At 32.3% G+C, this 20,973-nt stretch overlaps 1 protein-coding gene across 1 annotated transcript; it reads left to right on the forward strand.

Annotated features, from left to right (window-relative positions):
* The first annotated feature begins 1,359 nt into the window (after positions 1–1,359).
* On the forward strand, positions 1,360–14,189 carry LOC139502210 (ankyrin-2-like). Its single transcript, XM_071291637.1, has 5 exons — positions 1,360–1,453; positions 4,817–5,040; positions 5,733–5,953; positions 8,803–8,974; positions 9,717–14,189. The coding sequence occupies exons 2-5, from the start codon at positions 4,818–4,820 to the stop codon at positions 12,914–12,916; spliced, it is 3,816 nt and encodes a 1,271-aa protein (XP_071147738.1). The 5' UTR covers positions 1,360–1,453; position 4,817; the 3' UTR covers positions 12,917–14,189.
* Positions 14,190–20,973: the final 6,784 nt, after the last annotated feature.

Genomic DNA, 20,973 nt, shown 5'->3' on the forward strand with positions numbered 1-20,973 from the left:
CCTGTTAGAAGTCAAGAGCCTGTTAATCAGTGGTTTTCTTTGCTACATGTCTGTCATAATTGTTTTTCATATTTTTTTTTGCATAATTAATAAGATTAGGCTGTTTGTTTTCTCATTTGAATTGTTTCATATTTATGCCCCAACTACGATAGTAGAGGAGCATTATGTTTTTTTGGTCTGTGCGTCCGTCCGTCTGTCACGCTTCAGGTTAAAGTTTTTGGTCAAGGTAGTTTTTGATGAAGTTGAAGTCCAATCAACTTGAAACTTTGTACATGTTCTCTGTAATATGATCCTTCTAATTTTAATACCAAATTAGAGTTTTTAACCCCATTTCACGGGCCACTGATCATAGCAAATGATAGTGCGAGTAGGGCATCTGTGTACTGTGGACAGATTCTTGTTTATTTTATGTCTGGACCATTTATAACCTACTATACGGTATGAGATTTTTCTTAGTTGAAGGCCGTACAATTGCTTATAAATGATTAAATCCAATACATTTGAACTTTGTTGGATATAGCTGCCTCATTTGCAATTAAACCACATCTCCTTATTTTATATTCAAAATCCAAAAACGGATACGAACGTCGACTATTTGAGTAGTTATCGCTAAAAGTACCAAATGTTCATTGGACATAGATGATTAAATGGATTTACAGACTCATCTCTAAAACCTCAAAAACTTAGAACCCAGGCACCGATACTGATCCTACAATTAATTTTGGTTCAAAGTAATAATGTTTTAAAAGTAGAACATGTAGAATGTAATAAGAATCTTTTATTCGTAAGCAATACAACATATAGAATATAAATATTTCAAATATTCAAATACATCAGTGAAATATATATAATACATTTAAACAATCAGTCAAATAATTATATAAGTAAGTATACCCATATAACTGTACAGCAGAGTTTGATAAAATATTACACATATTAGGAATTTATAAATAAATATAATTACGTCCCTTCTCGGTCAGGAATACTTCCCTTAATGGTTAAGGTCCTTTAATACATAATTGACAGATAGCAGGTAGTTGCACTAGTTTAAAATTCGAAGGTTTTCTCCTATAATATCAGTATGGTTTGATAAATTTCGTTTGAAGTTCATTTAACAATTGTGTACTTTATTAGATCTCTTGAATTATGTAAGGGATGAACATGTCCTGATACGACCCTGTCATTAAGATTTTGATAAGCCTATTTTACAATAAAACGAAATGTCATTTAATCATTTAAACTGAGTGCACATTGACGGCAAATCATGTATCTATCTACCTTATGTTTTTCCGTTTCACCTGAAATAAAGAATCTATTTATAAATTAAATACAATTTAAACGTCATCAAAAGTCATTTAAAAAACCTCAAGGAAATTATTTTGGTCGCCATTTTTAGAAGTGTTGGACAATTGATATTATTTCGAACTGGACAAGAATTTGAACATTTTATAAGGTACTATTCAAAATTACTTTGGCATAACAATGATGACAACAAACAATATGATTTTAAAAAAAATCTACTCATTATAAATATCACATGTTAAGGTTCCACTAAAGTCAAAATATAGGACTCTTCATAAACATATTAACTTTGCCTGTATTTTTCAACCTATAATGAATAAAGTCCTAAACTATGGGAACATATGTTCATTTAAACATACTTAACATATACACACTGTGAAAATTGTAAATAAGCTTGCAGTTTTTATGTTGTGTCAAACCGGTTTTGGGACGAACACTAAATTTTCCCAAAAATCTGGAGGCTTGCGAGATGACTTAATTTGTTTAAAATTGGTAAAAATGAATACTGCTACATATAATGCAGTACAAAAAAAGTAAAATCACAAAAAATACTGAACTTAGAGGAAAATCAATTCGGAAAGTCCATAATCACATGGCAAAATCAAACAACAAAACGCATCAAAAACTAATGTTGATTTTTAAGAAAAAGTATTGATTTACGAGTTTCAGTTAAATTCATATATCTAAGTGAACGCTTATCAAAGGTACAATACAGAAATTGGACAAAAATTACATTGAAACATATTTATTTGACAAATAAACACTAGCTTGTACTGCATTACATGTAACAGTATTCGTTTATACCAATTTTAAACAAATTACGTCATCTCATAGGCCTCCAGATTTTTTGGAAATTTAGTGTTCAGCCCCAAAACCGGTTTGACCAAAACATAAAAATTTCAAGTTTATTTACTTTTTTTACAGTGTGTATATGTTAAGTATGTTTAAATGAACATATGTTCCCATGGTTTAGGACTTTATTTAATATATGTTGAAAAATGCAGGCAAAGTTAAGATATTTCTGTAGTGTCCTATATTTTTACTTTAGTGGAACCTTAATATTGCAGGGTAATAATATAACTACGTTATTTGTGATACTTTTGTAAGTGTATCTTGACACGGGGAACAAAGAAATCAATATATCGTGGCCCTCCTCGACCCTGTCATGCGTTTCAGTAAATAAGATTATTCGATTAAGATTTGCATTTCACATGTCCTTTCGAAATTATGTAACATACACCAACGAAAATATATATTGGATTAAACATAAACTAACGAAAAGACGAAGGAAATGATGCATTTCATTAGCTGTTCAGTAGCTTTTTTTAATTCACAATATCAGAAGTAATCCTCATTCGATCATGTTACAGTTGGAATTATGTATCAGTTGACACAATGTTGACTGCGGTACCAAAGTTTGTTTTTGTTTTTACTTTTATGTCTGCTTGGTTTGCTCACACATAGTTAACAGTATAATGGAAATATATCCAACTGTCATACAAGTGAGAGGTATAATGAATAATGATACCAGGTTAAGTCCATTATGAAATACCTGAACAAAGTCAGGAATTTGACAGTTATGTTCAATTAGTTTTCAATTAGTTTGATGTGTTTGAGCTTTTGACTTTGCTATTTGATTATAAACCTTCCCTTTGATTTACCTTGGATATCGATATTTTTTATTTCATTATTTGGTAAGATTTACTACGTTTATAAGCGATTACCTTAACAGCATTTTCATGGCTCAATGGTCAGACTTTTTTGTTTTGTTCAGGTTTTAACAAATATCTATAAAATTTGGTGATCAAACATGCTTATCCGAAAGATGATAGCTTAGCTTTCTTGTATAATTCAAGAAAATTGATTTTTAATATTCTCTTTTCAAATCCGAAATATTGTGTTATCAGATAATACAATAGGATTTTTAATTATTGTCAGAAATAACATTTGTACTAGTTGTTTTTCTCCTTTTTAATATGACATAAGTATGTATATCTTTGTATATATATTTTTTTCAATACACCAGGGTCAACAGTAGTTTACCAATTTTCAAATTTCGTAAAACATTTTGAATATACGGAGAAAGTAAAAAACTTCAAAACCGGTTTCTTAGACAGAAATAGCTACTCCTCCGGTACATGCATTATCTGCCGAGCTCATCCAGACAGTCAAAATATCATAAAAAAAGAAATAAACCTCACAATTTACAATTCTGACGATTATGCTCCTATCTTTGTATCTTTGTTTTCCGAAATTATATCAGTCGTGATTTTTCGGTAAAGAAATAAGAAGTTTTAGGTAGAAAAGATATTCCAACTATGGTTTACTCATCTATATCGGATTATTTTAATATGTTTTGCATACTTCATTTGAGACTGTAGTTTCCTATAATATCACCTGCACACTAATCATCACTGAAGTAGCGATACGATGAATATGATACAAGCTATAGCTAGGTGTTACATAATTTTGATTGTCTGGTAGAGTTCATATGACCTTGACCTCATTTGCATTGATCAGTGATAATATTAAGCTTATGTTACACTGTAGTATAAAATTCGTAATACAGAGACAATTTATGTTCAATCATGAAATGTAAAGCGGATGAGATATTTCAGCTTGTCCACTCATGTTAATCTAGAATCAAAGAATTGAAGATTTAAGATATCAATGTTTATCTTGCCTTCTATGCATTTCTAGGAATATGATTGGCTAAAAGTGTCAGCGTAGAGACCGTGTATATTCCATATTAATTAATTAGGAAGGCGGGGCTTTTTTCAATACCAGGTTAGTGGCCGGGGGATTGCCAAATCATACCCTGTTCTAACCAGAAAACATTAAAAACATACCCTGTTCTAGACACGCTCATAAGATGTATCCCTGTTCTAGACCGTATAACATAGATACTGTTCTAGACTGTATCTTAAACAGTTAAATAAACGATTCTGTTCTAGACAAATACTTTGTTTAAAAAAACGACCCTGTTCTAACCAGCAGGACATGAAAAAGGGACCCTGTTCTAACCAGCAGGTCATGAAAAAACGACCCTGTTTTGCGGCACACTCATACCACTAAAAATATAGGAAATAACACTCCCCACTCGAACACATGAATATAAAAAAATAAGATGTGGCATGATTGCATATGAGACAACTATAGTCTAAATTCAACAAAAACAGATAGTCGGTAAGATAAATTCGTTATATAGTGTGAGAGTGAACTTATAAGTTATACGATATATTGAATTAATTTATTGACCCTGTATCTATCGTAATAGATTGCTAACACACTATGTAACTAATAGTACTATTCTCCTGTTCATGAAAAGGAGTGTACTCTCTGTACAAATGAACAGTTAATCATAATTCAAAGTACTTTTTTAAATCATTCAAAACATATAAAGGGATTTTCAAAGGCAACCTTATATTAAAACAACATTTACATATGTATGATTCTGATAATGTTGTGGTGTCCTGAATGTAGGTGTAACAATACGTGATTGATATTTTTGTAGAATGGCATCAGCAGTACCAGTATTACCAAGGGATGAAAGTAATTTTCTTAGAGTCGCAAACTTATTAATAAAACTTTCACCTAAAGCTGTTAGAACTCTTTTCGATAGAGAGTTTAATCCATGTGGATTGAAATCAGTTTTCTCTATAAATTGGACGAAACTGGATAAGCTGAAAAAGAAGCATGTCATAACTCAGACGCAATGGAGTTTATTGTTTCCTGCCGGTGAGTATATCCAAAGTTGATGGTAAACTTGCTTATATTTATATTACAGCGGGATTAAACGTTTTAATGGATCCAAACCTTCTCATTTTTTCTGAAACAATAGCATAACATCACAACCTAGAAAAACACACGATAAAATATCAATAGCAGGCTTAACTCAATCAAAAAAATTAAATGTCGATCCGTCATAAAGGTTTTAGAGTCGTATCACCGGGTATATAATTTTCCACCATTAAAAGGGTCCTTTATTTTTTTCTAAGACAACAACTTTCGTTATAGGAAGTTTAGGAAGAAAACAGTCTTACTTGTACCAATTGTATTCCCCATTTTCAACATAGAAATATGTGACTGAAAAATACATTGAATAGGTCGTTCTCTATGTATAACATGTAAAAGGAGTAACGCTTTTAACACTGATAAACAATGATAATACGCTACTTTTTAAGCGCGCAGTTTTAATTAAAGGAAAAAAGGGGGTGGGGAAGGAGAATCTGACTAAAATTTTGGACATGTTTTTGTAATCCAATTGCAAAGTTCTTGTACCATTTATGTAAATCCTATAACAATATTAAAAAAAAACATTTTTTTGTTAACAAAACATGCAAAATAAGATGTGAAAAGTAACTGTTTGAGAAAACACAGCTCCAAATGTATTTTAGTGTAAAGCTATACCTATTAAAGTTCATTTGTAGGTTCTGATCCTAAATCAAATGACTTCGACCTAACATTGATGATTTGCTTACTACGAAACCTAAGAAAAATTACAATCAAGGACCAGCTACCACAACCATCTGATTTTAGTGAAGGAGCGGCTGTATCTAGAATAAAATTTTACAGAAACAAAATTGCCCATTCAGACTGTGGTATGATGTCTGAAGTAGAATTTGGAACAACCTTTCAGGAAGTTTCTAAGGTAAGTTTAGTTACGATACCCAATCTCCCGAATCGAACATATACATAAATTAGGAGGACTCTCCAGAATGTTTTATACATTTAATTAAGTATTATAACACGAAAAATATGACTTAAGTATAGGATAAACATGTTATCTTTGATGTCTACAAGTTTTTATCGGAATGATCCTTATTTTCGCACAATTGTAGTTAATGAAAACCATAGGAATAACTTACAGGATATAACCTTCGCTGCCTAAGTTTTGATATTTATAGCTTATTAAATTCAAACGAACACAGTTAATGTATTTCATATTTGTATAAACTTATACTAAAATGAAAACGAGAATTCCATGTTATTGGTTCGCAGAAAAACAGTATTGACGTCATAGATGTATGATAAGTAATGGATCAGTACAACAATACCCAAACAAGAGTAGTCAAACAACGTAAGGTCAAACAACGTAAGGTGAACGACTATTGAGATGATATTCAAAATATGTATAGAAAAAAGGCTGTATCGAAACAATTGATTGATGTCCACTCCAGGGACTCAGAATTAAGTGAATCTTTGTCTCAGTAACTGAGAAGACCACTTGCAGACTAAAGTACATAAATAAAGTCAACAGTAGCATGCTGCTGTTCAAAGGTTAATAAATCGATTAAAAGAAGACAAATGCGGTTTTCGAACTAGAACTCATCAAATATAAGAGGAAAACAACGGAACAACAGAAACACTGAACTACATCAAAAACAAACGCTTACATACATAACAACGAACTCCTTGAGAACAAGAATATTTTAAGAAAAAAAAATATGGTTTTATGTCTAGCAAAACCTTCCACTAATACGACATTTCTTTTCGAATGACAACACTACGTAACGGGAATACAGTACAAAAAACAAGAACACATAAGATAGAGAAATACAAACCTAAATTAAACGGTCAATTGTTCATGAACAATTGAAAGGTCTTTCCCTTTTTTTTTGATAGCCTTCTTAGTTCAAAAATATCTGGTTACTAAGGACTTTTATGTTCATAACAAGTGGTTGCTAAGGACAAAAATCATTCCTAAGAATAAAAATACTACTTCCAGTATTGAAAATGTCATATGTAAATAAATAAGTGATTGCTAAGGACTTGTATGTCGTTGCTAGGGATAACAATGTCATTTATAGTATTAAAAATTCATATTTATATTATTCAAAGCCTTCTAAGTTAAACAAAAAGGTGTTTTATGTCCTTGCTAGGGATCTTGACCTCTGACCTCTGACCTAATTTATAGATGTTATTATAATGAACATTTTTGCATTTAAAAGTTTCTATCTATCTCTAATCTTTTTTGAGTTATAAGCAAAAAATCATAATTTCGGATCCGAAAAACAGTTTTGGTGCCCTAGGTCCATAATATATGGTCCAAAATTTTGGACCCAACATAACAAATGTAGGTCTTGCCAAGACACACATTTTCTCCGTTACATTTTATCAGGCATCTTTTATGGTTATTGAGTAAACAAGCCAAAGTCAAAATCTAGGTCAATTTTCATGGTCACGTGAATTTATGATCATTGGTGAAGATCCTAGGTGGCTACAACTTACGGTTTATGAGTTTTAGTGGCCAACCGACCTTGTTAATTTTCAAAGGGGCATAACACTACCAATGAGTCGTTGAATCTTTTCGATCTAAATATAACGAAGAACCAGGGTCTGCTGCTGCACAAATTCCACCCTTCGTGTTTTTCTACCTATTATGGTTATGGAGTTAGATTGAAAACAAGGTTTTCTGTGTTAGGGGAGATAACCGTTATAAAGAAAATTTTACGGGGTCGTGCCCTCACCACAAGATAGCTTTTGGTAAACTGATACTAGATACCTAATATCATTTTAATATGTCGCATACTTTTTGGGGAAATGTCGTTAAAAGGAGTAAGTTCGGTAAGGGCCATATTTGGCCCCAATTATAAAGTACATAGTAACAAGACAATAAATGCTTTAAGCTGCCTTAAAGACATGCGAGAAAGTTAAACAGAACTGTTTTTGTCAAAGTTTAATTCTAACACGTTGATTTTTACATCCCAAAAAGGTCAAGATAAGGGATTTTTGTGAAATTTGACAAAATCAGCTGGATTTCAACCAAATAAAGGACCAGGAAACATAGAGCGCAGGCGTCGACAAGCTTAATATTCAAAAAAGACATGTGAAATGTCTTCACAAACATTATTTTAAAAGATCTTTGTTGTCGACGTATGCGCTCTATGTTTCCTGTCCAATAATCTATGAAAATTTACCCAATTTTATTGATTTTTTCGTGAAAAATCAATATGAGTACAATTTGTGACGTCATAATGAAACGCAGAATCGTGAAATTTTCAATAAAATGGCTTATATCCTATCTAGTCAATGTATTAGCTATAATTTATCGTGATATTGGTAAATAAATCCGAATTTGAAATTTACGCTAAAAAAGGGGGCCATTTTAGGACCATATCGAACATACTCCTTTGGCAGAAAGAATAATAATCATAATCAGAAGAAATACAGTAAGGTCTTTCCTTATAGTGAAAGGAAAGACCTTAATAAGAAAATAGCTCAGTACAACATGTGAACCGCAAAAAATATCTACATTTATATGGTTGTAAGAGAAAAATATCCTTCAATTTCAATGTACAGGTATCTTTTTCAGGTATATAATACTAATGAGTTCTCATCGTATTCTTTTGAATGTTAGGACTGTAAAAAAATAAAAACCAGTTTTTAAATCATTTAAAGTATTATTTGACAGAAACCATTATCTTTTTTTTTTTTTTTTAAAGATATGGTACTTTTACAATAGGTGCTAGTAAAATAAAAGACAAATGTTTCTTTTAGGCCATTGCAATTCTCTGTCCGACCATGGAATCAGATTGCACCACCTTGCAAAATGCTGACCTAGATTATTCCTTTCATGACATCTATGTAGAATTTGTTAAAAAAGAAAAGCAAATAGAGGAACTTACTGCTCAATTTGAAACCCTGAACTTGGAAAGACAGAATATTGAATGTAAGTTTTCAAAAGAGATCGTTTACAAATTATTAAAAAGAAATGAAATATATATTTTACTATGTTTCTGTTCGACAAGGATACCACTCATTTTTGTTTTAGATTTATCGTGATATATACATAGATATATAAACTAACCAAGTAAAAAGACGACCTATTTCTTCTATGCATATTCGTTTAAGATATATCGGTACTAACATTATTTTTTACATTTTTGTCCGAACTTTTTCTTTGATAACTTTTGAAACTATTTCGAAACGACCGTTTTAGATTTGCTTATTCTTTCAGATCCTTTTTGTTGCCATTTATTATGCAATCATGAATACATTCTTAGCTTTAAATTGCTTGTGGTTTTGACCAAATCAAAAGAAATCTTCATTTTATAAAATTACATTGTAATTTAAATTGTATTGTATCATTTCATTCGTTATTTATCAATTCTGGTTGAAAGCTCAATATCAAAATTATAGAATAGTCCGTTTGACTAATGTTTCACCCACCGTTTGCGTTACGTGTATGCGTAATTGAATATATCCAAGGATTGTAAAAAAAAACACCATTGGTCAATGTACTATGATGATAATTAATATTCATTGTTTTAAAAACATCACGTTTTGGTAAATAAAAAATCTGAACAAATCGTGAAACACGCCAACAATTACAATTAATTAGTTATTGAGATCAGTCATATTATTAGATTAGATATATAAAAAATATTCTGTAATTCTTATAAATATTGCAGCTTTTCAAACCGAGGAAATATTTGAATGGAAAAAGAAATTAGAGAAGTTCTATGTGACGGAAGCTGCGACTAGATTAATTAAGGTGGTTAAAGACAATCAATGCACTATGATTACTGGTATACCTGGATCTGGTAAATCTGCACTTGCTTATCATGTAGCCATACACATGCAAGAAACCGAAGGCTACACAGTTTTACCTGTTTGGTTACCGTCAGAAATAATAAAAATGACAAACTCTAATATTAAACAACTTTTTGTTTTTGATGATGTATTCGGTAAATATTCTTTGGATGAATTTAACCTTAACTGCTGGGAATCCGAGACAAGACGTATAAAGATGTTATTGAAAAACCATAACCTTAAGGTAATCGTGACATGTAGAACCTATCTATATGACAGTGTAAGAGATAGCTTATCTTCTCAATCGTTTGAACAATTTAACTTGCAGTCAGATGAAATCAAGTCATCATTAGCTGAACGAAAAGAGATCAGTAAGTTGTATCTCACTGATGACGTTATTGGCCAGCTAACTGATGATGTCATAATGATGTACTGTTTCTTCCCTTTACTTTGTCTAATGTTTAAAGAGAATTTGATCGAGAATGTCGACTTTTTTAAAAGCCCAAATCAGTTTATAAAAAACGAAATTGAAAACTTTAAAAGTAGAAAGGACGTATCGTTTATAGCTCTTGCACTCTTGGTTTTATCTAATAATTCGATTGAAAAAGAAGGTCTTCAAATTGGAAAAGATAAATACGATAGCATGCTACAAGATTTAGTTGATGAAATCGATACCAGGAAGTCTCTATCTAAAACTTCAATTTTGTCAAATCTGAAAAATCTGAAAAACATGTATCTTACCGAAACAGAATCTACATTCTGTACAAAACATGATAAAATTTTTGACATTATTTCTCATGCAGTAGGATATTCAATAATTCGTTGTATTTTAATATACGGAGAATCGTCTTTCATCAGCAGTAGGTGTCAGTTAGCCTCTCTAAATGAACAACATGGTAACTGTACCATTATGATTACAGATGACTTTGAAACAATATATATCGAGCGTATAATGAAAGACATTTATGATGGGCATATGTGGGAAGTGTTTGCAAGCATTCAAATGAAATTTGTAAACTACAGACATTTGTTAATGCAATACTTAGAGAAAATGAGTCCAAAGTTCACTTCGTCAAGAAATGATTTCACAACTCCATTACATGTCACTGCGGCCAAAGGTTATTATGACATTTCGAATTATTTACTCGAAAAAAACAGAGAAGAAATCAATTCTTTGGATGATAAAAATAGGTCTCCTTTACACAATGCCTCCATGAATGGCCATCATAGCATTGCACAACTATTGCTTAGTAACGGTGGTAAAATCAATCAGAGTGACAATGACGAATATACTCCTCTTCTCCACAGTTGTAATAACGGACATGTAAAAGTTGTTGAAATATTATTAAAATGGAAAGCAAATGTAAATAGCTGTGATAAATATGGTTGGTCTCCACTACTCATGGCAGCGTCTGACGGAAATATCGCCCTTACAAAACTTCTAGTCCAGCATGAGGCAACAGTGAACAAGCCAATGAATAATGGAATGACACCATTGTACCTCGCTTGTTATGGTGGTCATTTATTATCATCACAATTATTAACTGAGAGTAAAGCCGATGTAAGAAAATGTAATAATGAAAGATTTAATTTTAACGTGTTTAAGTATATTGAAATCGTTTTAGTATTACTTGTCAGTGGTGCTGAGGTAAACAATCAGGATGAACATGGTCGGACTGCACTATACTATGCTGCTAAGGATGGTAACACGAAGCTTATGTTGATTCTGATTGAACACGAGGCAGATGTTAACGTCCAACTTAATAATGGAATGACACCTATCTATATAGCTTCTGAGCATGACCATTTAGAAGCAGTAAAAATGCTGTTACGTTATAAAGCTGACATAAACAAATGTGATGAAAATGGATGGAGTCCATTACATGTAGCTGCTCATGGAAACCATACGGAAATAGTGGAATATCTATGTGATCACAGTGCTGCAGAAGTAAACCTCTCAAATAAAGAAGGCGAATCGCCATTACATCTTGCTTGTCAAGAAGGTAATGAAGTCATAGTTACACTGTTATTAAAACATGGTGCTTCCATTAATAACTGCAATGCCTTTGCTAATAAGAATATAGCAGAAATATTCATCAAAGAAGTGGCAGCAGTTAATTGGGTGAACAAGATTGCAAAATCGCCATTACATTTAGCTTGTCATCATAAGCATACTGAAATAGCTAAGTTATTACTCGAAAATGGTGCAGACGTAATATGTCCTGATGAACATGGTCAAACTTCACTATACAGCGCCGCCAAAGACGGAAATACAGATGTCATTAAGATGTTGATTGAGCATGATGCAGATGTTAACTTTCAAACGAATAACGGATGTACACCTATGTATATAGCTTGTAAGGAAAACCATTTAGAAGCCGTTAAAATGTTGTTAAGTTATAAAGCTGATACAAACAAATGTGATAAAATTGGATGGAGTCCATTACATGTGGCTTCTTATTTCAACCATAAGAAAGTGGTCGGTTATCTATGCGATCACAGTGCTGCAGTAGTAAACCTTTCCAATAAATGTGGCACAACACCGTTGTATCTTGCTTGTCAAGAAGGCAATGAAGACATAGTAAAGGTATTATTAAAACATGATGCTTCTATCAATTACTGTGATAAAAATGGATTCACTGCGTTCCATAAAGCTTGTTCCGCAGGTAATAGCAATATAGTAAAACTGTTGATCAAAGAAAATGCCGCAGTAAATTTCCCTGATCGGACTGACAGAACGCCATTATATATAGCCTGTCAAAACAGACACACAGATTTAGTCGAATTACTAGTTGAATATGGAGTAGAGATAAATAAGCCGAGACAGTATGAATCTGAAGATGGATGGACACCACTTCATGTTTCGGTGGCATCTGATGATAGGGGTATTACTGAATTGTTGTTGAAAAATAATGCAACGGTCAATATCAAAGATCGGAACGGACATACTCCTTTATACTACGCTATTCAAAACAATTACGATAACATTATTGAGCTTCTTGTTACCTATGGAGCTATGTTAAGTAACAGTGATGGACAAATTCCTTCTTTGACCACAACATTCGAAATACGACAATAAGCTAGGACAAGGTACAAAGTGCAAACTCATTCGGGTTTATTTATACATGTAAAGTTTTTGATGTATGTAAATTAATCGCTTTATTTTGTCCACATTACGGATATCACGAAATAACAATTTTCACTCTATTCACAATGTATTGTATAATTAAAGCTGACTCTTTGTTAGTTTTGTACTGTAAACCTATCAACTTGAATATGACGATGGATATGCTCCTAATGTCGAGACAATTTGGTTATGTTTTATTCAAATGTGAACTACCGAATGATATTTATTACTTGGTTTGTACTTTCATGAGAAACACGGGTTCCACATTAAATTAAGAAGACCCAAATCCTAATTCAAAACAAATCAATTTACGCAAATGGTTCTTACAGACACTAATAAAATACAACCACTGAAATATCTGTACTGACTTGGGACATGTATATTAATTATTCATGAGCCTCAATTGCAGGGTTAGTGTTGTTCAGCATTTAGTTTTATATATGTTGTGTGTACTGTTATTTTAATTTTCGTCATTTTATGATCTTTGCCATGGCATTGTAAGTTTGTTTTTAACTTTCTCTTTGGTATCCTTCTCCATTAATTTATAAATGTGAATCAATAGTTGTATTCTTCTTGGAAACACTCAGCATTTAAACCAAGCTTATATTTTGGTATGCTGCTTACGCATTTCGTCAAAACATGTCTCATTAGTGACATTTGAGTCCAAATGTAAGATGATTATCAATAATCGCATTCTAATTAAAAACCGATCTCTCATCACTCCCGTTTTCTAATACATGTTATATGTCGAGTGGGAGCTCTAACGAAACCCGCTTCGAGGTCACATTTGAGTGAACTGGAAGTTATGAATTTATAATGATATGCAAATGAGTTGACGACCTATGAATAAGCCAATCAAAAAAGTTTATGAATTATTTGGACTGACGATTTCTTCGTTAATGAAATGAGTTACATCCCTTTACCTCACGATAAATTTTCAAGATCGTCGAAGACTCATTTTCATTGGTTGAAAAAGACACACCTACGAGGTCACCCACATGTGACCGCAAATCGGGATTCGTTAGATCACCCACGCGATATATCAGAAAACGGGAGCGATGAGAGATCGGTTTTCAATTAGATTGAAATAATCGATATATAACATCCAGGTGCAGTTATATTATTTAAACATTTGTCATTTTTACCTGTTATGCCTGTTAGTTTTGTTTACACATCGTTGTTAATATATATTGAAATGTAAGTCGATTATAATAAAAGTCTGAGGATAAGCCGGCTATAAATCTAGTTATCCACCAATTTCTACATAATAAAATGCCTTTACCGAGTCAAATGGCAAAATCATAAGCTCAAATACTTCAAAAGAACGGATAACACCTGTCATATTCTTTATTTGGTACAGGCATCTTCTAATGCAGAAATAATCTCTCCATTTTATGCTATATGATTGTAACATAGGTTACATATCATACATAAAGGCAATAGTAGTATACCATTGTTTAATATATTTGTTAAAATTTTACAGCGACCGTTAGACCGTTATCGTCAAATATAATACAAATCTGTAAATTTCGACTTTAATATGACCGATAAGGTATATTGTTTTTAAGTAAAAGCATACGAAAATACCTTAGAAATATTTGACTGTTTTAAGTTCTTCTCTATGAAGTATGTAAGATATGGATATCCATTTATTATTCTTATACGAGGTAGTAAATGATCGATTACTGTAATCAAATTACATAATGATTACAATTGTAATTACTTCAGATGTAGAAGATGGTTTTTTTCTTGATCAAAGTAAATTGATGGAATCTGAAAGAGCGACGAAAGACAAAAGAGGGACAGTCAAACTCATAGATATAAAATTAATTGACAACGCCATGGCTAAAAATAAAAAAGACAAACAGACAAATAATAGTATAGAAGACACAACATAGAAAACTTAAGACTAAGCAACACGAACCCCACCAAACACTTTGGTGATCTCAGGTGCTCCGGAAGTGTAAGCATATCCAGCTCCACATGTGACACCCGTCGTGTTGCTTATGTTATTATTATGATCTGTATGGTGTCTTGGAAAACTGTGTTCGGTGTTTCAATTTACGATGAGTATAGAAGTTATTACTGATACCACCAGTGCCTGCAGTATACCTTGAAAACAAAATGTATATCAAATTTAACAATCTCATTCATTGCGTTCTTATTTTTGTATTTTATCTATGTATGTTAAATTTACCCTTAAAGGATTGAACAAAAAAAAGTACTGGGACCGATTGGTTAGATTCGCGGTTGGAAAGGAAACGTCATACTGTTTATCATACGTATAAGTATTAAGATTATTAACAAGAGGATGATATCGATGCACCAGAAGTGGCAGACACTAAGGTATTCAAATGTAACTCGTTGATATAGCAACGTTGCTAAAACTATGGATATACATAACAAAAATCGCTTATAAATCCTTATTCAATCAAATCCTATACGTCAATTTGAAAGCATTCACAAAGGGAAACGAGCATTTTGTATATATTTTGATTTTGAAGCAAAGGTCGTCATCAATCGATTGAGAGAAAACATATCTGGGTTCAAAAGTAAAACGAAGGGAATCACATCAACTATAACAGGGAAACAACAGAAACACCAAAATGTAACCAAGAAACAAACGAAAATTCAACACATAGACATGACAGATATTCGTATCACATAACATTTTGGTCTACGACAGTTTTTTTGATAACTGAAACATTAGCACATGGTACTCATTAATTAATTTGTTAATTTCTTTTCTTTTATTTCTTTATAAGCATTAAGTAACAGTCTATTTTTGTAATGTCTAGCGAAACGATAATAAAAGCGCAACAATGTTTACCATATTTAGTGAACTTCTTGATTGCAAGGTTAAATATATTATCGACAAGAAGCAATTACGGTTTGTGCTTATTTGTCTCTAGGGAAAAAGGCATCAGTTAAAGTAAGTGCAAAAATAAACAAAAAAAATAAGATATATTTCAAAAGAGCTATAAGTTAATCAGTGAAACAGCAAAATATCAAATTTTAAAATAGGAACATGCAACATAGTAACAATTGTAAGATGACGAAGGTATATTTTTAATAATCCTGTTGCAGTCAAATTCATAGATATCCATAGAACGTAACAACCAGGTAGACAAAAATCTCACTGCAATCATTCCCCACCCAGTATGATCAAAGTATGATGTATGGTGATAACCAGGGTACTCTATAGCTTTATCCCTGGAACCGAAATCATATCGTATTACATAAAAGGGAGGCGAAAGATACCAGACGGAAATTCAAACTCATAAATCGAAAACAAACTGATAACACTATGGCTAACAAAAAATAAGACAAACAATAGTACACAAAACACAACATACAAAACTCAAAACCTAGCAACACGAACCCCATCAAAAAGTGAGTGTAATCGGAGTGATCTCAGGTGATCTGGAAGGGTAAAAAGATCCTGTTCTACATGTGGCACTCGTTGTAGCATGTGCAGACACTCGGATGACAAAATAACAAAAAGCAGAAGGCAACCATCGACCTCTCTTCCTTTGTTCTATCTACCTTTTTTTTTCTTGTTCAAGTTAAAATTGTTGCTAGTTTTGGACTGTAACGAAAAGAGTTTTTCTCTTTGATAGAACATACCGTATATTCTCGATAATGAAACATTGAGTAAACATAAATAAATGGGTAAATAAAAAAGAAACAATTATGTAAAATCTTTTGGGTCCAAATCGCACCTCACTACACGCCTGCACGAGGAATGCCTAAAGTAAAAATGTCAAAAACCTGATAAATGGATGTATAAATACCCAGTCACCTTAAACATCATGCGACCGAAAAAAAGAGGAATAAATGTTGGAATCTATTTCTAGGATAGTACTGTCAGAATCAGTTTTAATGTATAATTATCAGAAATAACGCAATGTCTGATCATTGATTAAAGCTGGGACTTTCCCTGTTATATTATGCAGTTATAAAAACGTAAATCTTAGTAATTAATTTTTTCTACAGGTGCCAACCCTTTCCTTCCGGTACGTTTTTGAAACAAAAGAACTGACTGAAAAAAATCTGCTGAACTCATGATCAATACAAAATTAATAAAAACAACTTATAAAAGTACAAATTATTGTTTGGGAAGTCGTAACAGCAACCGATAGTCAACCTGACGCAAACATCAACAAAAATCAAAAACATATTCAACCTACACATTTCACCTTGATTGTTTTTTTGTTGTTGTTTTTATTTTAAATATTAAGATATATACCTTAAAAAGATATTATTTAGTTGGTTTTTTTTCCATTATGATCGTTCTACTAAAGAAAAAGGCATCATTTACCAAATTTAAAATTTCATTGTCTTTCCGTGACTTGGTGTTAAATTTTCAATTTCATTGTTTATATATTTTCATTCCAAAAGCTGCTTTGGTTAATCATTCGAGCTGTCTTTGGGAGCAATTGGAATTAAACTATAAATGAGAACAAATAAAAAAAAGAACACAATACATGAAACAATTATGGAGCTGAATGCTATTTCTTTGGATAATATATGGATATTCAAAGAAGTTGTTAGTCACTGGTATTATGTTTATTATGTTTCCTCTAATGCACCTTAAAAAATAATGCCATTTCATTTGTTACGACCTTTCAAATATTTACCGTACATATGCAGTTATTGCAACAAAGCTAATCGAGCTTTTTCGCCATTTAGGTCGGGTCTAAAAAGACGATAACGGAAGCCAGACATAGTAAATATTCATTCGGCAATACTTAGGTTCAGTTTGATGTAACAGTGTTGTAGAAATCAAACACTTGTCAAACATTCCAGGTGAATCTTGGACAGAGGCTTGTTAATGATCAAAGGCATGTACTGTATAGTAGGGGCAATAAGGCCCTTATTTGGCCCCAAAAATACGTCAAATTTAAAATTTATCATACATATTCTTGAATTACCGAAAAGTTGACTAATGCAGAAGGTATTTAGAAAAACAAAACAAATTTGACATTGAACAAGTTACCATGGCAACAAATCATGACTTAATTTGCATATTTAGTAAAATTTCGTGATTTTCCTTGTTTTTTTTTTTTATAAAATCTTAAGTATATTTTATATTGAAAAAGTATGTGCGGAACAAAGAATAAACTTTATATTTGGTGACATTACGTCAATTGTTATAATAAAGCTTCTGTTAAATTATTTTGTTGTTTCCTGGCTGCGCACGATGTTTCAACAACGGAAATTAAGATAAAAAATGCACAAATTCTGTATTTGTCATCTTTTTTGTGAAAACAATACATATTACGACGCCAATGTGACGTCAATCTTTATGCTTTTTATTTATATTTCTTGACCTTATGCATTTCTAAACATTATGTACCAATTTTAAATAGTTATCAAACATTTCATTTTCTTGGGCCAAAAACAGGCCTTAATGCCCCTACTATTTTCATTGTTTTCTGAGTTTACAGATTAAAGAATGTAAGTTGTATTGCAGTTAACTTTCGGACAAAGACTCTAGTTATAGACCATAGACACGTATAACTTGCTTAACCTTCATAGAATTCCCTGAAAACATCTTAAGCAAAATTTTGAAAATACTATTTTTTCTCTGTCTCCAAACTTTTACATAAATGCTGGCAATAAACTTGTGCAGACCTTAATGACTTGCATAAACAATCATTGAAAGCTCTGAAACATAGATAGTTTGTTTTGATCAATAGATAACATCTGAAGAACCCATGTTGATTTTTTTTCACGATTTGATCGAATAAATGTTTTTTTTTATTGCACTCTTATACTGAACACATCATTTGAAATCATAGGATTACGCGGAATCCTATCAATAGTTTTCCTCTATATGAGGCTGTCGGAAATACCGCACATATGGGTATACATTTACAATTAATTCTCCATAGGCGGTAATGGTAACGTTTTCCTCCGTTGCTCAGTCCATATCGTTTACTTGAACATGTATGATGGCTCATATCGAAGCTGATACATTTATACATGTCTGGTTAAATTTTCGGGGTGGCAAGTGAGATTACTTTTTTCGCAAATTGATGGACCCCGGAAGATGGTGAAAAATGTCACTTTCCTCATGAAATAATCCCAAAATTCTGATCATAAAATTCAATAAAAAAATTGTCTTTTCTAATAATTTATTTCAGGTCAAATCTACATCTTTCTTTTCTCATCACATCAGCTCTATTAAACAGTTCTTATTGTTCATTTATGTCCATTTTTAAAATCACAGCATCCACAATTGTATGGCGGACTAATATTTTTTTTAATTACGTCATCTGAGTTCCTCATCTCAAGGTCTAATAGGGATCCTGACCCATATGACGTTTACTATGTGCCGCGCTTTATGTAACGTCACCTGTTAATATGGCTTTCTAATACATCTTTCAAATAGTGAAGACGTCTTTTATTTTTATTATTCATTTGTTAATATTATTGTGCCATGAACAAACAGGAAAATTGATACATTAGAAGTTTAAGAAGTCACAGCAATTTTTGATTCCATGGTACAGAAAGAAGACATTCTATAAGATTTAAATGATAAAATTGTGGAAGTGAGCTCGGATGAAGACGCGGTGGATGAATTCAGCAAATAGATGAATACATGTTCCATATAGATTGAAAACTCCGTCAAATTAGAAAACTCATGCAATCCTCACAGTCAACAAGTCATAATTTACCCGTCAATACTACCGTTTTCAAGCTAGTAATGTTCTCCCACTGATATACCAATACATACCATGAATTCACATACAGGCAATAGTGTACTCGCAAGCGACTCCCCTCAATTGCACCCAATTGTTTCACGACGACATCTGATGTACAATCAAATACAACATCGTTTTATACTATCAACCCCGCTATATCAGAGATTGTCCCGACTACGAACCCGGTTAAGTACATTCCAAGTTTACATTCAATTTTGCAACTTCTAGCGCAAATAATCAGTACCATAAATTTTCATAGTTGAACTAACCTACTTTTGGCGAGAGTATTATGAATTGGAAATCCTTTTGGAATTGATATGAGACATATATTCACACAAATCCCACATTCAGCGACGTATACAAGTTCATTTACTTAAAGTCCCTTCTACAGGAAGAAGTATTGCACACCATATTTATTACAAACACTTACTACGGCAAAGCTATTTCGTTTTTACAAAAGAGGTATGGACAGATACATACTATAATACAAACATACCTGCAAGCCCTACTTGATATTTAGCCGCTGATTTATTCTTTGTTAAGCCTCCGCAATTATTATGACAACAAGTGAAACGTACGTAACATAGTGTCACTCAAACAGACTGATGACACTTATAGTTGATTACTCGTACCAGTTATTCTGAACAAGTTGCTCGCAGAAATACGCCAAAACTTAGCTAGAGAACATAATTCAACAAACTGGACCCTTAATAAATTATGCAAAGCAATTTTAGACGAGTAAGTTATCATGGCAGCCTTAAAATTATCTCAAAAAGTAGAAAGCCAAATTCGCTTCCGCTACATTCTTGACCAACCCAAAATTACGTACACAATCAGCATTCAACAAGAAAGAAATGTCTTACTCGGATATAAAGATAAACACAAAGCAACGCGCATTTTGTCACATACCACATCATACAGTGAAAAAGGATACAGTCACGCCGCCTATCAGGATCGTTTATGATTGTAGTTGCAAACAAACACTAGATAGACATCGAAAAGACCTTTCTAAATCTTCGACCGGACATTGATGACCGGGACGTGACTAGGTTTTACTGAATGAGTAAACCAACAGACTCAAACAGCAATTTAACATCATACAGATTCAAGTCCATATAAACTGGTGCTACATGCTCGCCATTATTAACTGAACGCCGTATTATCAAAGCACTGCTAAAACCATTCATTTCATTTCACAGAATAACATAACAAATATTTATATGTAGATAGCATTGTATCAAGCTTTCAATCAAAAGAAGAGTTGTCAAAATACTTTAAACTCGTTAGTAGTTTATTTGC

The sequence above is a fragment of the Mytilus edulis genome, chromosome 13 (genome assembly GCF_963676685.1).
Source record: "Mytilus edulis chromosome 13, xbMytEdul2.2, whole genome shotgun sequence".
Lineage (NCBI taxonomy): Eukaryota > Metazoa > Mollusca > Bivalvia > Mytilida > Mytilidae > Mytilus > Mytilus edulis.

What these genes read in the sequence shown, in the direction of transcription:
- LOC139502210 (XM_071291637.1), top strand. Translation starts at nt 4,818, where the DNA reads ATGGCATCAGCAGTACCAGTATTACCAAGGGATGAAAGTAATTTTCTT. An exon ending in GAGTTTATTGTTTCCTGCCG is followed by an intron (nt 5,041 to 5,732) that starts GTGAGTATATCC and finishes GTTCATTTGTAG; the next exon opens with GTTCTGATCCTAAATCAAAT. An exon ending in GGAAAGACAGAATATTGAAT is followed by an intron (nt 8,975 to 9,716) that starts GTAAGTTTTCAA and finishes TAAATATTGCAG; the next exon opens with CTTTTCAAACCGAGGAAATA.